This window comes from Choristoneura fumiferana, chromosome 14, assembly GCF_025370935.1.
Source record: "Choristoneura fumiferana chromosome 14, NRCan_CFum_1, whole genome shotgun sequence".
Taxonomy (NCBI): Eukaryota; Metazoa; Arthropoda; class Insecta; order Lepidoptera; family Tortricidae; genus Choristoneura; species Choristoneura fumiferana.
This window is the reverse complement of record NC_133485.1, coordinates 4,361,224-4,378,700: the sequence shown is the minus strand read 5'-3', so window position 1 is coordinate 4,378,700 and position 17,477 is coordinate 4,361,224. Positions and strand designations below refer to the sequence as shown.

The 17,477-nt window shown below is 37.0% G+C and overlaps 5 protein-coding genes across 5 annotated transcripts in view; 2 read left to right on the top strand and 3 right to left on the bottom strand.

Moving 5' to 3' along the window:
• ND-15 (NADH dehydrogenase (ubiquinone) 15 kDa subunit) overlaps window positions 1-17,477 on the bottom strand; it is a 110,861-nt gene that overhangs the window by 67,747 nt on the left and 25,637 nt on the right. The gene's annotated exons all lie outside the window — the stretch shown is intronic.
• LOC141434585 (DET1- and DDB1-associated protein 1) lies at window positions 90-3,159 on the top strand. The gene is made up of 4 exons (XM_074097005.1): window positions 90-235; window positions 336-474; window positions 981-1,042; window positions 1,394-3,159. Exons 1-4 carry the CDS (start codon window positions 233-235, stop codon window positions 1,493-1,495), a joined length of 306 nt encoding a protein of 101 aa, XP_073953106.1. The 5' UTR covers window positions 90-232; the 3' UTR covers window positions 1,496-3,159.
• On the bottom strand, window positions 3,248-5,021 carry Sps1 (inactive selenide, water dikinase). The gene has a single exon (XM_074097004.1). It carries the CDS (start codon window positions 4,868-4,870, stop codon window positions 3,662-3,664), a length of 1,209 nt encoding a protein of 402 aa, XP_073953105.1. The 5' UTR covers window positions 4,871-5,021; the 3' UTR covers window positions 3,248-3,661.
• Window positions 5,942-13,859, top strand: LOC141434766 (uncharacterized). Its single transcript, XM_074097201.1, has 11 exons — window positions 5,942-6,300; window positions 6,538-6,674; window positions 7,887-8,088; window positions 8,306-8,537; window positions 8,786-8,950; window positions 9,251-9,382; window positions 9,642-9,898; window positions 10,788-10,911; window positions 11,533-11,836; window positions 12,666-12,866; window positions 13,606-13,859. Exons 1-11 carry the CDS (start codon window positions 6,242-6,244, stop codon window positions 13,725-13,727), a joined length of 1,935 nt encoding a protein of 644 aa, XP_073953302.1. The 5' UTR covers window positions 5,942-6,241; the 3' UTR covers window positions 13,728-13,859.
• The window catches only part of Hil (peptidase hillarin), a 63,495-nt gene continuing 61,016 nt past the window's right edge, over window positions 14,999-17,477 (bottom strand). Inside the window, exon 15 of the mRNA XM_074097199.1 lies at window positions 14,999-17,377. Within this exon, the coding sequence (XP_073953300.1) occupies window positions 17,241-17,377 (137 nt within the window). The 3' untranslated portion in view covers window positions 14,999-17,240. The remainder of the gene's footprint in view (window positions 17,378-17,477) is intronic.

Genomic DNA, 17,477 nt, shown 5'->3' with positions numbered 1-17,477 from the left:
CATGATCCTGCTGTTCGCCGTATGACGTCCATAGAGTAGCTTTATGAGAACTTTATGCTTAACTGAAGCATGCTTTTTTTAGGTTAGCAACACATCAACTGTCATTCTCATCTGGTTTACCCTGCAAGTGTTTGCAGCAATTATATTTTTTATAACAATTCATTTTTAATCATTTTTGCGTAATTCTGGTAGAATTAACGTGTGTTCAGGTCTTATTTAATTTAAGTTCAATATGGTGAGTGCTTAATATAACAAAAGATTTAAGTTAAATGGCCATCTGAACATGGTTTCGGCTATGCCTGATTATACCTTTTAATGTTTTATTCATTTTGTAGTCGGTGATCGAGTTCCTGAAGGATCTGCCGTCTTATGACGAACACAACTTCACTTTATACAACACAGATCATGGCATCAGATACTGTTCGAAAAGACCTTCAATATATCTGCCTACGAAGGACATACCTTCTGAACAGAGTTGAGTATAATGTTCTTATTTAATTGACCAATTTACATTTAATGACAGAGATGCAAGTGAATTTCATTTGGTTTGTTGTTGCGCGTGTTCTTCGATCTAGTGTTTTATTAGGTTAGGTTAGAATTGAATAAACTTATTGTTATTCTATGTACACAAGGCCATTTGTGATTGAGAGTATTCCACTATGCGATCACTTTATTAAAATCTAGGGCTCTGTGGTTTTTGTTTCCCGATTCAAACAAAATCTTCCTGGGTGTTCTTCCAGGGTTGGGGGCAGAGAGGATAAGAGATTTTTGGGTTTAGTTAGGCTTTGCTTGTGTTACCATAAGTATGACGAAATTGTAACACTTCACTTAACAATTTTGTTGGAGTGTAGCACTTGTAACTTTCGTGGTACAAGGGTCTTTTGGCTTGCCTTGGTTAAAGTATCTGGGTGAAACCTTTTTTCCAAATATCAGTCTTAAATTGTATGCCATTTTACTGATTAATTTGTTTTGATTTTCAGTTATTGTGACAGAAAAAACCAATATCCTGTTAAGATACCTGCACCAGCAATGGGAAAAAAAGGTAAATATGATTGTACATCTATTCTTTGCATCTTACAAACTTGTTTTTTTTTCTCTTCTTATTATACTTATTCCTTTTAGGATAGAGCCTTTGTACATTTATCATAATGTTTGTAAATTGTTTCTGTGCCTTCATTTTTCTACATGAATATTACAAATATCAATAAATGACTTTACTATTAGGAAAGAAATAGAGGTATAAGAAAGTATTCCACTCATCTAATCACTATTTATCAAAGACATTGACATTTGCAAGGCATGCAAGTGTCTACAAATTAGCTATGTTTGTACTAAAAATGGTTCTGAAGCAGAGTCTACTCTTCAAACTAATACTGTAAATGTACTATTCCAGAACAACAATTCTCCAAAAAAGCGAGACCAGAGTCACCTCGACCAAAATGGAGACGATCCCCGACCACGCAAGAGGCCTTGTTTGAACTCCCCGCTAAACTGAAACCAAGAACATTAATTAGTTTGTGCTTCAGTACTGAACTTTAACAAGTGAAAGGCATTTTGTATCACCATTGATATTCTCAATGTAAATGTAATTTAAATCAATTGTTTATTGAAACATGTCTTTGTGTGGCAGTAACACAATGTGCCATTTTATTTCAAATTGATCCCTGTGAATTGGATATACCATTTTTGTAAAAATATCAGTTGTCACATTTAAAAGACAGTTAAGATGTTAGAAAAGATTAGTTCTCATTCCATATGATTTAAGTTTTCAATGTTACAAAATTGAACAAGTGAATTCAATTATATTGTAAGTTCATTAAATATGCGCAACTGTTATTGTATATTTGTAAAGCATACTTAACTATATCTGCACAACTGAAGCACTACAGTAGGTACTTTGTTCACTCATTGAAAATGTTTCATTTGAAGTAAAAAGTTAACAACTTCCTTTCCTGTATAAACTTGTTTTGATCTCATTTCATTTGGCGTCTAAAGTAAATGTGTACTTTTTTACACTGACACATTAACACAGTTTTACTAGGTAAAGTGATAAGTTACATTTTAGGATGAATATTCGGGCGTTTGTACCGCCGTCATTGTTCTCAACACTTTTTTTATAAGATTTCTTAAGAAATAGGTACAATAAACATGTGTCAACATTCATCGATATGTGTTGGATGTTGATGTTTGTTGTACCTATTTCTTAAGAAATCTTAGAAAAAAGAGTTGAGAACAATAACAGCGGTACAAGCGCCTGGATATTCACCCTTTAATGACCTACTTTTAAACTGTCTTAGATCGAATAACATTTTTTTCTGAAAGCAATATGCAGTTTGGCCTTTACTACTTTTAGGATGAGTGTTAAAATAAGTACTTTGGCAATTTTGACATGTAATTAGGTTTTATGTTGGTGAATTAATTAAATTATACATAGTATATATTTTTTAAATTATAAATCCTTAATATCAAATAGTGTTTGAGGTACTCCAATACTTCCATGAAAAAACATCTTGTGCAGTTTTTTTTTTATTATACTTCCAGAGGGTAAATTACACTATTCTTGACTTGTCATCTGCACTCATGTATTGTGTAAAGTGGCTACTCATTTTTGTATCTTGTAGACAAGTGAGCTTTGTTGTTATGGTGCACAGTGGGCTAATTTAACACCTGTCAATTTTGAATACAGTCTAACTTGAAACACTAAAACAGCTACTTTTGATAATGACTAAACTGTCAAGACAGCTGTTGATGAAGTCAATGATTGAAATTAAAGTGTCAGTTGTTACTTGGATTTGATTAAAACCTAACTGAAATATATTTTAAGTAAATGGTGCAGGAGCAGCCATGGCCCTCTATTCATAACCATATGGGTTTTATGATCTGTCTCAGTATTTTCTTTTACTGGCCAGTGCTTTGTTACTGTCAATTTCTAAAAGCAAGTTTTAGGTAAAGTTCATTTCTAACCAAATTCATGTATTTCTGCAACAGAGAGCCTAGTGTTAGTTTTTCATTAGTATCATTATTCACCAATGTATAGTGTAATTGCCATATTTAAATTTCTTGCAACTTGTTTAAGAAATTTCAATCTCCATCTGTCTGCTTTTATCTTTACTTGGGTTTTAATTATTTAACCAGAGTAAATACATGAATAATTATTTACTTCAGTGTTTTATTCTACTTCCCTGGAAGAAACCTCCTCCCCCCCCCCTCCCCCACTAAAGGAAAGAAAAGAAATAAAACTACAGCATGACTGAAAAATAACTTTATTCTAATAATAATTATACTTATCTCACAATTTGCAGATTAATGTTATCATTAACAAGCTGCAAATAAAATGATGGATGGTAATGGGTACCTAATGGAATTGTTCTCTTAATTTTAATAGTGATATCTTACTTAAAATTATAAACACCAAATCCTAACTAGATCAAGTCTAAAAGCATTTTTTTAAATGATTCTCAGAAAAACTCCTGACTGGCTGTTTGTAATCCAAACAGCAAAAACTGGAAACTGAACTTAAAACAATAAAATGCAAAGATCTATTAATACATAGATACAAAAAATTCAACTCATTTCCTTTAAAGTATTTCTGGGTCTTAGAAAGTCATTATTTAAAATACAAAAACTTAATATTGAAATTTTTCAAATGTTTTTGCAGATTTTAATCCTTAGCGGGTACTTCGATGACTCGTGGTTTGTCGATGATACGGGCAGTGCGATTACCCTTCTCAACAATGCCAATAATCCAGGCCTGGTAGCCCTCCTGCTTCTCAATATCTTTACAGTAAGCAGCTGCTTGCTCACGGGGCAGGCAAATCAGCAACCCACCAGAAGTTTCCGGTGCATGTCCTTGCAGCAACTGGAACATGTTTCCACATGCTTTAGCAACAGCTGCCATCTTTGCAATCACTGGCAAATTGTGAATGACAAATGATACTTCATTCTTCTGATGAGAAGCCAAGTTCTGTGCATGGCCTAAGAGCCCAAAGCCAGTGACATCAGTAGAGCCATGGGCATTGTACTTGTGCATCAACCTAGCCGCAATACGGTTAAGTCGGCTCATGGAGTCCATTGCCCGATGGTAAGCTTTACGGACATCCTCCTCTGATACAACCAGCTTTATTCTGTTCCAACGCTCAGGTTGGTCCAGCCACTGATGAGCATTAACAGCAACTTGAGTGCCGAGAGGCTTTGTCAGAACCAACACATCACCCATGACGGCGTTATCCGGTACAATGTATTCATTAGGTTGGCAAATAGTGGTGGCTGCCCCTCCAATAGTACACCAGGGGTTGATGACAGTTTGGCCTCCAGTCACAGAGGTCCCAGCTTCCAGTGCAGAGTCCTTGAAACCCCGCATTATAAGCGGAATTACCACATCGCGTTCCTTTTCAGTCATTTTAGTAGAGACGCCGAGTAGCATTAGCATATTGTCACATTCCGTCACACCCATCGCGTACAAGTCGCTGAGTACGTTGGCACACGCAATTTTTCCCATCATGTAAGGATCATCGACGAGAGGGTAGAAGAAGTCAGTAGTTTGAACCAAACAAAGCCCCCCGTGCCTCAGCGGCGTCACCGAGCAATCCAAGCCGATGCCGATGCGCGGGATAGCGACATGCATAAACTGATCCTGCTCCTGCTGCGAATAGTCTTGCTGCAGCGACTCCACGAGCTTTCCCAAAACATCCTGAGGCACCTTGCAGCTTCTTCCTTTTAGATCCGCGAAGCGAGTCAGTCGAAAACTTGCTTCTAAGTCGTGCGCCACCGGGTCGAATGGCCGACGCAGAGCCAAAGCATTGGGGTTACCGGCCATTTCTAATTGTGCCGCAGCTAAGGTATCTTGATTAACACTAGATTGGTAAGACATATTACACTAAAACAGTCCAATAACAATGTTTGCGTGGATGTTTCGCAGCTACGATAGTTCGGAAACCCGATCCAACACGCCGTCCACTCCACTGACGCTTGCAAAATGGCGTCTCCTTTACAAGAAGGAAATGGGGGTGAAAATTACTTTTGTACAAAGGTTTGCTATTGGCTAATATAGCACGTAAACAATGAAAGTTGGGTTTTGGTTGGTTAACAAATTTGTTGTCTATGTTTTGGACATTGAAAACCTACTGAACAATGCTAAGCAAGCCAGGTTGCCTCCGGATTTGAAACATTTGATGACACGAAATTTTATTTTGCATTTATTTATTTATTAAAATTTCGAACGTTAAATATGCTACTATTTTTTATGGGTATACGAAATATAATAGATATATAAACCGATGAACATTTTTAAAATAAATGTTTGAAATTTTTGCATCCTTAAGTTGTTGCTTCTGGTTTTAGTACGAATTAGTTTAGTTGACTAACACATTGCCGTTGCGGTGTGTATACTGTATACGTGGTATACGCTGACAGATTACCATCAGATTACTAATATTATAAAGTATTATATGTATTATTATCTAGACGCTAAAATGCTTTCCTTTTCCATATAAAAGAGGATACCAGTTCTGTTTGTTTTAAAAAGTTTTTGGCAAAATTTAATTTTTAATACATGATTTTTTTTGCTGACTGTACTTTTTGTTGACTGTGTGTGACCACATTTGCATACCAAATTTAACCAAATTTCAAGTCGATGCCATTAACTTAACCGTTGAAGAGTTCCGTCCTGTGGAGACGATCCTGGCCGGACCATCAGAATTTCACTACCAGATTATTGTATTGTCACGAAATTTACAAGTATACCAAATTTCAAGTCAACCCAACTACTGGAAGTTGGTAGAATTTAACTTGCAAGATTTGATTACAGACAGACAGACAGACAACGGGACAGGTGAAACTAAATAAAAATAAAAGCAATGAATAGAATACGTTACTATTTTTTTTTCTGTGTTGGAGACGCTCTAGATTTTTTTAGTGTGGCAATGTGTGCCAGAGAGTGCGTGACGGACGATGCGTGAGCGTGACGTCGTGATCGTGATAGTGTCACCCTGGCGATGTTAATTTTGGTCCATCTAACCAATCACGAAATTGCTTCGAAGTAATACGGTTCTGTGATAGGCGTATCGTAATGACATAGCCAAATACGCTCCTATCATTTGTCAATAATAATGACAAAACAAAGTTTACAGAAAGTTTTGAATAAACGCTGGCGGTTTGACTTCGTCGGCAATATTTTATACTTTTACGTCGCCAATATTTTCAATTTTAATTTACCACCAGGCTTTAAAATAATGTTTACATCATGGATTTAAATAAATTTAGGAAGATAGAAAATGAAGCTGGATACCCTTGTTATATAGAGTAAGTAACCTGTTTCGCGTGCAATAATATTAAAATTTAGTCATATATTTTTTTTGTAGAATACATATATTCTACAGCGTAAAACGAGAGTAGCATTACGATAAGTAGTAATGTCGTTTTTATGATCTATTAAATATTATTTATGTACTTTTTCTGTCAACTGGGGCAAGAATGCGGAACTAACATTCACATAGACGAGAACATAGAAGAGAACTAACATTCTCTCTTTTGTTTTAGCGAAATCACTGGAAGGCAACAAAATGATCATCCCCAATTCACCACAATCATGGAATCGCTCGAGGAGTACAATGGCATCAAGTACAGTGCATATCGAATTGCATTCAAAGTTTTTGCCTTACAGAAAAAACTCAGAGGTAAGAGTTGAAAGAGCCACAGTAATGTTTGAATTGGCTCCTAAAGTATGTACCTTAAGGTTGGGGTAATTTGGCCCTGAAGGGTAACTTTGACCCTTGGGATAAACTTGGTCCAGGTTTTTTTTATCATTGCTATGAGAATATAGCTTTCAGCAATGTGGTTGGTGTTAATTGATCAATAACATTATGTTTTTATATGGTTTTCATATGGGCCAAAGTAACCCTCCAATATGGGTCAAAGTACCCCGACCTTACAGTATCTAATTATTTACTTTTTTTTTTACTTTAGTTTATTTATGAATACTTTCATGTTTTCTACATACTCAATTTAGAAATTCCTGTTATGGGTAAAGCTGGGAAGCAGTTCAACCTCTGTAACTTCTGCACTACCAAAATGGATGAACATGACCCATGAACTGAAACCAATAAGCCTTGCTACAAAGAACCATAAATGGCTGCTGATGAGTAGCAAATTATAGAGAATATGCAAGCATTTATGTTTTATTTGTTCAAATATATCTTTATTGTTTGACACACCGAGTTGCGGAAGCAATTTTTAATAGGTATCTTTCAAAAATCTGAAGATATGGACTAAAGAGAGAGTGTTGATTAAAGAGAGAGATCCATACTATAATGTTGTATTAAAAGAATGATCATAAAATGTCCACACTAAAGTTAATTTTTCTATAAATAGATAGAATGCAATCTTCTTTATGTTTCAACAAATATTGATGATAATTCTGTAATTTATTTTATTTTCCACTTGTATTGTGTTAAATTATTTAAGAGAAATATTATGTTCCATGCATATTCCGTATTAATTCTTGTTCATGAACATGTTTGTTGATCTTTGTAGTGCAAAAGATATGGTACTAGAAACATTTTGCTGCATAGGATGCATGATGATTGCATGTAGAGATATGGTAGGTGCATTTAATGTACAACTTGTATAACAATAATTTATACAACCTAATAGTTCATGCCCCATAATATATACTGGCATGCAAAATGTTAACATTTATTATGAGCTGAGAGAGCTTATACATTCTGCATAGACATATACTTTGTTGTACAATATCCACTATAATCCCGAATATGATTTCTAGTCACACAGCATCTCAAATCTTCTGACTCATGCTATAAAAACAATTTGAAATGTATCTGAAATGTTACTAAATTTCTGATTTTAATACATATTCTCTCGGTTGCCAGTACCAGCTCTTCGCATCAGCTCTGGAGTTTTCTCACGACACCAGCTGAGCCTCTCTGAGTGCAGTCTATCATTGGATACAGCTGAACTTGAAGCAGTGTTAGGGGATGTCTACTTTGCGGCTGAAAAGGAAGGCCTGTTCACAGGAGACGTTGACTTGGCAGTGGACTTGTTGATCAATCTGCTGCTCAATGTGTTTGACAAGTAAGTAGAATAAGGTGGACTTTAATTGTTTAAGTCAATGACAAAGAAATCCAACTTTGATTTTTTTAATGTTATATTATATTTGACAAGGCCTAAGTACCCTTAGGTGACTATGTCAGCCTAATAGGTAGTAGACTACCAACAAAACCATCTAACACACTTTAGAACCAAATTTTCTGGCTAGTAAAGCGTGTCTGACGAACTTTCATATTTCCAGAGACAGGAAAGAACCAATCAGAGTGTTAGCAACGAAAACTCTGCTCATAGTGCTCAGCGAGGAATCAGTTGCTGACAAGTGGGCTGCTTTGGCCAACTGCTGCGCAGACCACAACGGCTGCGTGTCTCCTAGACGGCTGGCCGCCCTGCTTGCTCACTTGACGGCTTTACCGCAGTTCCTGGGGGATCAGTGCGATCAGATCCAGAATGATGTTGACAGCTGTTTTGCTAAGGTATTCAGTCAGAGTTCCAAGTTCAAATTTTTCTTTGTTGCTCTGCCTTGCTTTTGTTGCTCTGGCACCTTTAGGCGTTCCTGGAGTGGTAGGCGCGACTGCACACGACACCTTTAGATGTTCTTGACTTTCAAAGGGTTAAATTCCATTGTTTTTTTCTAAAGTTTCTGTCGCACACTCACAAACTTTCGCAGTTATAATTTCAGTGCGAAGCAGTATAGTCTTGATTTGGAGTGTTCTGTTTGTAGAGCGCGGGCATGCTGGGCGTGGACGCGCGCGCGGTGGCGGAGTGGGGCGGGGGCGCGTCTTGCGCGAGCGCGCGTTGGCTGGCGGCCGCGCAGCGCGTGCGCGCCAGCCGCAACGCAGCCACGCCCTCCGCCGCCTGCGCCGCTTGCCGGCAGCCGCTCATACAGGTAATGCCACCCGCATAATTACCGGCTAGAGCGAAAAGTCACCAGAACAAAGGTTTCTGCTCAAAATCGCAGCAGACAACACCGGCGAGAGTATTTTCTGTTCATTACGCGGCCAAACGCGGTTACTTGGTAGCACACGCAATGAATTACATTGACATAATTATCTGTTCTAAACAACCACTTCCACCACTTCCAGAAATGTAATCCAAACTGGCGCCCATTCTATAGCAACTGTATCTTATCTCTATCCCAAATTGAAAATTATGGCCTTGTCTGATGTAACCATTTTCATTTTTACAGGTTCTGAAATTCAAGTGCTCAAAATGTAGTGATACATACTTCTGCGAGAACTGCTATTTATATGACAAAGATCTCACCACGGTCAGTGGACACAAGAGTACTCATTTAGTTCAAGAAATAGTTGACGGAGAGGTGAGCTAACTTATACCTACAATACATTATTAGTATGTACAGTCACCAGTATCAATATTTGATACAGTAAAATGTGCATAAATATCATGATGTCTCAACAACTCTATTTCTACAGGTAGGGCCGGTAGGATGTGTCAGATATTTATATCCGTATCCTGACAGATGTACACATTGTATAATAATAAATAACACCCTTCTGATTGCTTTCCATTGTTAAACCACTTTTCTGTCTTTTTAAATATAAGCTATCATTTCGCAGGCAAAACCTCCAGAGTGTTTAAGCTTCATCAAAACCATGAGAAGATTCTTTTTCTGTACGAAAACTAAAAAGAAAAAGACGTCCAAACAGAAAAACTTTTCAAAAAGAATGGTTAAGGATGCAGAAGCTCCAAGTAAAAGGAAAGACGGCTTACCAAAGATGGTCACATCAACCGTTGGGAAGGCTTCTGGACATGCTGCCAGTAATCCAGAGTCCATGCTGCAGGATATTATAACGCAGTTGGAAACGCAGAATAAGTGAGCTGCCATTTGCAATCCTACAAATATTGTAAATGTTAAAAGTTTCAATGTCTGATTGTCTGTGTCTGTCTGTTTCCTTCTGTCTGTCTTGTCTGTCTATTATGTCTGTCTGTCTGTCATGGCTGTCTGTCTGTCATGTCTGTTTGTCTTCTTTGTCTGTCTGTGTTGTCTATCTGTTTTGTTGTCTGTCTTGTCTGTGTCTCATTTGTCTGTGCTCTATTGTTTGTCTGCGTCTTCCTGTCTGTATGTGTGTTCATGTGTGCGTGCGCGCGTGTCTGCGTGTGTGTATGTGTGTTGTTACTTTTTGGATTTGCATAAACTATAGGCTAGTTTTAATCCTGATTTTCCCATGGGATCGAGATTTTAAACATGTAAAATCCGTGACTGTTAACCGCTAAGTCTAGACGCATGCAATGTAAATAAAGGCCATTGTGTAGTTTTTGATAATTCCCTATACTTGGTGTGGATAGGTATTTAATTAAATCAAGGTTCCCTGGTCAAACTCGATAAGTCGAAATAATTGACTGTTGAAAAAATAACACTATATTATGTAGAAGTTTAAATTCGAATTTTTTATGAATTAATAGATCGAGTTATTGGGTTTATCTAAACATTTACATTTCTGTATTGAAATACACTAGTCTAGTTTGTATTACAATGATAGTACTTGTAATATTACTTGTTCTGTGATGATAGATAAGTAACATGTATTAAAAACCTTGTTAAAACCCTGCATGTACCAAATCTGGATGCTGAAGTTTTTTTACATTTAGTTAAATACCTATCCAAACCAACTAGGTAGGTAAGGTAGGTAGGTATTTTAGTAAACAGTTATAATGGTTTAGACGAGCGAAATTGCGAGTAAAGTAAATCGTAACTTTTTCAGAGCTCTTGAGGAACTCTCAGCACAGTTGCAGAGTACAAAAGACTCGGAGGAAGGGTTGAGGGTGAAGGTGGACTCACATTGGAGTCAGATATCCAAACAAATCAATAGGCTCAAAATACTGAAGGTAAGTTGAGTTCACTTTAGTCTTTTTCGTCTTTTCTCGACGGTAAAAGACGTTGTTGTAAGTTTGACGTCTATGTATGTCTGTCTGGCATCGAAGCTCTCAAACGGATGGACCGATTTCGCTGCGGTTTTTTGTAAAGGCGCGGCCCCATGCAGTCGCTCGACGCTCGCTTCCAGCGATAAATCTGGTCACGTGACCCCATTTTAAATTTCCCGCGACTCAAATCGGTAATCGCTAGTCGCTCGTTTGCAGCGACCAATCTGGTCACGTGATCCTATTTCGAATTTCCCGCGACTCAAAAAAGTAGCGTCAAGTCGCGAATGAAAAATGTCGTTTGTTGTGGTGGTTCTTAGGCCTGGTTCACATTTATCTGTCGTGTTCTGTCATGACGTGGTGGGTTTTACAACTTTTTAAAGTTTAATTTATTATTGTGATATTTTATGAATGGAATTTAATAAATTAATTTTAGTATTCCTAATGATTAAAGTATAAAACACTATATGTAAATAAATCTAGGCATTAATTTTCATATCTCATAGCACCGTTTTCCCGACATATTTATTTCTGCAATCAAAATATATTTGGAAATTTTTTCTTTAGCAGTGTATATTAACTTTCCAGGAGAATCTCTCATCCAATCCTAGTACTCAGCTCGCCACAAGCGATCCAGAACGACCAGAAGCCTTCGACCTCTTCAGCCCTATACCGGTAGTGGAACAAACCGACAAGCGTTCCAAAGTGTCCCAAAACGCCAACACACAGCCCCGAGTACTCAGCCTGGACTCTGGAAACTTCTCCGTGATGTCCAAACAGGAAATGCCTAATCTGGTGACCGTTTCTGGAGATGCGCTTAAGCCAGTTGTGATACGTGCCTCGGACACTATATCTACTGTGTCTATGAGGGATATTAGCAGCTGGTACAATGGTAAGATATAAATAGGAGGCTATCAATTTCGCTGTATTTTTTATGTGTGCCCATCAATATTTTTGGAGCTTGTACACCGATTTAAAGCCGTGGTGGCGTGGTTAAACCTATGGTCTCTCAAGCAGCGCATTGTTGGTTCAAACCCTCACATCTCTTGAGTTTTTCGAAGTCCATGTGCGAAATTAATTCGAACTTTAACGAGAGCTTTACCGTGAAAGAAAACATTGTGAGGAAACTTGCTCAGCCAGCGAAGCAATTTAATGGTGTGTGTGAAGTTTCAAACCGCACTGGGCCCGCGTGGAAACTATGGTCCACGCCCTCTTATTGTATGAGGAGGCCTGTGCTAAGCGGTGGAATGTATACTGGCTGGGATGAGACCGATTTCAATGAACTCGCACTTGTAATTCTACTATGTTATGGGTGTTCATGAGTGATTGTGATTCTTTGCGTTTGCGCTCTATGTTATAAAAACAAACGGTTTTATTTAACCCTTAATAAGGCTCCATTTATTCGAGCATACTACCATGTAATTAAAAGCAATATCGAATACATACCGGATAAAGTATATTTTGAAAGCTAGTTGTATTTTCAACAATTACAATGGATATTGTGACGTATTATAAAAGCAATAAGATTGAATTTCCAAAGCAATGCATGTGGTCGGTAAATCGCCTCTACCTTTTTAATAGTGTATCTATCTCTCAAAGGTGGTCTGATAGTTTCATTTAACAATGTTACGGATGCGATAGTAACTTCACTTTTAGGAAATGACTATGCAGTGACCAAAATTATTTATGATAAGCCTTAAACTATTCACCATACTTTTCAGAAACAGAACATCCCGAAAGACTTCCTTTACCCAACAAAGTGGACTGCACATCGCACTCAATATCTGCTACTGAGCAGAAGTTTGCAGCGGACATACGCTCCGTGGAAACCAGCAATGACAAAATGAAGGAGCTCAATGCTGACTTGGATACCGTGCTGGACCGGTTACAGCAGATATTGACTAATAACTTTGCTATGGATGGTGAGTGGTTCCTTTATAGCCGGACCAGTGTTTTGTGCAGTCTCAAGGGTGCTCCTTTTTATCAAATACTAGTGACCCACCCTAGCTTCGCACGGGTGCCATTTTCATAAAAAAAGTCTCTAATAACGTGTATGTTATTTATAATATTGTAGGACATTTTTGGGCATTTACAAAAAAAGTTTACCCTTTTTTTAAATTTTGGAAAACGTATAATTTTTCCTGTTCAGAATCGAAAACACAATCGATTCCAATGGTTTAAAGAGTCCAAAATCAAAAATGACAGTTTTGTGACGTTTTTTTTCATAGTTTTGATATTGGGCGTCACAAAACTGACTCATAATTTGTATGAAAAAATTAAATACGTTTTGAAAAAAAAAGGTACATGTTTTTATGAAAACGCCCTTTTTTGGTTCTATCATCATCATCAATAGTTGCCGCAGCGCATGCGATGAAGACATTTTATGGCAAATTTTTCTACACCTCACATTATTGAAGTTTTAGTATGGATGCCTAATTTTTTTCTAGTAATATATAGCCTATGATACTCACGGATGATGTAGCATTCTAATGGTGAAAGAATTTATTAAATTGGGTCAATAGTTTTTGAGTTCATTCGTAACAAACATACAAATATTTCCTCTTTATAATATTAGTATAGATAGACCGAAATCTTTTTTTTGGGAAGAGGTAAACGGGTCCTTGGTCTGTACGCACATTTAGCCATAGGCTTTCTTTACAGAGTCATCGTTTGACAACAACCAGCTGCGTGAGACAGCGAATGAGATGGAGGGTTTGCTTGGCACGCTTATTAGAGGCGTCGAACAGCGCGCTACCCTCAACGCTACGAAGGGATTAGTCTAGTAAGTTACGTGATCGTAAGGCTGCCAGCATGTAGGCGACGAGGCCATTGATATTATACATTGAAGCCGGTAATAACCCTATTACCATTGGTCAGAATATGTCCACTGTTGAATAAAGGCGAAAGGTTGGATGCCAGAATGAACGACTCTCGAGAAGTAGTCAGTCCATCTCACAGAAACAATAATAAGAGAATAGAAATGTCACGCGAAATAAAAAATATGACCGCACACATGGCTAAAAAGCCTTATCCTTTCGGGTGCAGAGGGGCTACTACGAAACTCGAAAAACGAAGTTAGTATCGCATCGTCCCTTTCACTCGCGTATTAAATGACATAAGCGTTAGCGGGACTTCGTGGTATAGGGCCAGGTCTGAACCGGCCTTAACACGTTCGGCCCCAGTGACACAACGTCTGTGAATTTTTTGTTCTTACTCCTATGCCGGTGACACGTATTTGTGACTGCTGTGGGATATGGGCTATGCCTAGCTTAGTGGATCGCATTCGGCTCCGGCAACGTTCCGCTAAGCCCTTACGCTGTGCTAGCCTTTAGGAAGTACGAATCATTTTGACACATGCGTGTCACTGGCATAGGAGTAAGAAGAAAAAAGTCACAGACGTTGTGTCACTGGCACCGGAATGTATTACGTCTGTGACACATATTTGTGTCTCTGGCATAGAAGTGACTGCCGTGGGATACGATATGCGTAGGCGTAGCGTAAGAGCTTAGTGAACCGTTGCCGCGGTCGAACGTGTTAAGGCTCACCTGCGTTAAAAATAGCTGCATATATACGACCCACATTCATCAGGCTTCAACTACAGGTCAGCTTGTAACTTGCCGAGTCCTTGCCGCTGTGTTGGCAGCCTACGGTCTTCCCATTTGCCCAGAAACTTAAACCTACCGATTACTTTATACTCAAAATGTGTCATATTTAGTAGAAGTACAGAAATCGTCTGTAACAGTAAAATTGCTAGCTCCTTTAGGTAAATTTTTAATGTAAAAAGGGGCTTTGTTTTGAATTTTAACCTTTAGTGGCAGCTTAAACTTATTTCCATGTTTTTGTCATAAACATAATGGTAATGATAATGTAATAAGAATCTCAAATTTGATCTTTTTTACTCTTATTGACTAAGTACATATCTTTTTTTTTGCTGACTGAAAAGTCTACGTTTTTGATATATTATTGTAAGTTATGTGTAAGTCTATTGCCGTCCACTAGCTGGTGCTTATAATTGAACTATTTATATAAATATCTTTGTGAAATAAAATGTCGATTTAGAAAAGTAACATGCCATATATTTTATAAAAATTTACATTATTGCGGTCTCTATTAAATAGGTAAATAAAATATAATGTAACATTATACATCTCGTACTGGTTGTAAAATATACTTATTTTGTATGATGATAAATAATACATTGCTTCATTTCATTTTGTGCATTAATGTTTAAAGTATTTAAAGTAATAAAATAGAGCAATATATTGTGATTTATGATGAGTTAAGCGTAAATGGCGATTGTTCATAATCAGGCTGATATAATTATTATTGTGCAGGTTTTTCACAGTATTCTTAAAGTTTCCAATTAATATTGAATCATGTTGTGTTGCTGTCCATTTTCCTTACAAAATGTAATATTGCAGCGTTTGAGTATGTTTATATATTATAATAGTACATTGTGCATTAAGGGGCGTAAGAAGGGGATTACTAGCGAGAGTCTATTAGAAGCCCGACGCCGGAGTCGACTCGAGTTCGTAATCCCCTTACGGACAATGATTTTCATCACACTGCGAGGAAAAAATTGAAAAAAAAAAAATATTTTGTGTCCAAACACTTCACAGCTCGGTAAAAGAAAGGCGCTAAGAAAACAACTGAATAAAATAATGGCTACCCGCCAATACAGCGGGCTACTACAAAATTAGAAAATCGAAGTTCGTATCGTACCGTCCCTCTCACTCTCGTATTAAATAATGTTAGCGTCAGGAAAACGATATGAACTTCGATTTTCGAATTTCGTAGTAGCCCCCCTGATTGTCACTTTTCGAGTCGTCTACCAGAGATAATGCTAAGAACTGTGTTTAGTGTGGAATTCGAATGGTGTTACGGCCATATTGTTCCAACATACTTAAAAAAATATTTACTAAAATTATTGCAAAACAATTTGATTTAAATTTTAAAAATAAAAATAACGAAGATTCATGAGGTGTGGCAAATTTTTAAGGCATAAAATTGGGTTATAGCTAAATTTTAAAGATGTATAAATAAAACGTTGGCTGACTTGAAACCTCTTTAGTCTGAAGTCATTACCCTTTAACCTACTAACTTTTTAAAACTAAAGTCATAACTCCCTTGGGGAGAAAAACTATACGTAAATCCATAGTTCCCGCGGGAACAATTGAGGCTATTGCCCTTTAATATACAGGCATGGAATAACATCATTGACGAGCAAGTGTGATGAAAAAGAAAATTGGCATCTCAGAACATTTCTCATGCTGTAAAGCTGTGACGTATGTGAATCATTATTTTTTTAATAAAATAATGTTTTTTCGGTAACATGTAATTCGAAACAAGAAGTTTAAGTGATTTTTACTTTTATGGAGTGATAAATAAAATAATGGTGACGATACAGTTAAATTTGATGCTTAAAAATACCTAAATTTTATACAAAATATTATTTTTCTTAAAAAATAATTTAATACATACCCAAAGCAATTAAATTGCTTCAGCACAACCTCTTATTAAAAGTGATGTATAAATTCATATAAAAAATTGAACAGACATAGAATGTTAGCATAATATCGTGTTTTAATGGACGGATAATTTAATACTAATTATAATTATCTACATTTGGGGTACAACTTTTTATAAAAGATTATAAAAATTACAAAATAATTCTTGGATTTTTCTTTTTTAAATACTCTCGTCCCTCACATTTTTGCAATGATTTTTTAATAACTATAATACAGGTAAAACAGAACTTGCATTCGTAAAGTACAACAAAACTTATAATAAGATACGAACACGGTCCTAACGTGCATACATATCATACCAGTAAAAATACTACAAAATGCCGCACTGTTGTATTTGGGGTTCGTATAAGAAATACCTTCGCCAATGTTACTAGCTTCATAGATCTTGCACGATTATTTTTTTGTACCAACCCCATCAAACAAAAACGCCCACTGACAACGCAGCTGAATTAGCCTAGCAACATTTTTAGTACAAACAAATGCACACACCCATCGTTTAAAGAGATTCAGGCAGTATTTATTATATTGCAGTGTTATAAAATTGATCGGAAATTAGAAATTCCAAGTTGAAATGCGCGCGTGCAAAAACTTTTCACCATTCACTTGGACTTTCCCAGCCATTTGCTGAAATAACCGTATCAATTTTAAAACACAGTCTTTTTTTTAGCACATTGGACTGTTTTGGGCAAAGGTCTCTTTTTAGCCATTCGTATCAAGAGCACTCCTGCCATACACGATACACGTCATACACACGTTTGGTATTCAAAGCTAGTTCCTCTTGCTGCTGTTGATTAGATATTTGCAGCAGTGCGTGAGTAGATGCTTCTCTTTTTCGACGGAGCCGTTCTGGTGGATTGCTGTTGGACCGCCGCGCTCGCGTGTGTAGATATCTAAGCCGTATTGACCTGGCAACAAAGTATTATAAGATTTTTTGCTATAAATCAATTGATAGGTAAGTCGAAGGTAAAATGTATAGATATGCAGCATTTTATGCAGTCTGCATCC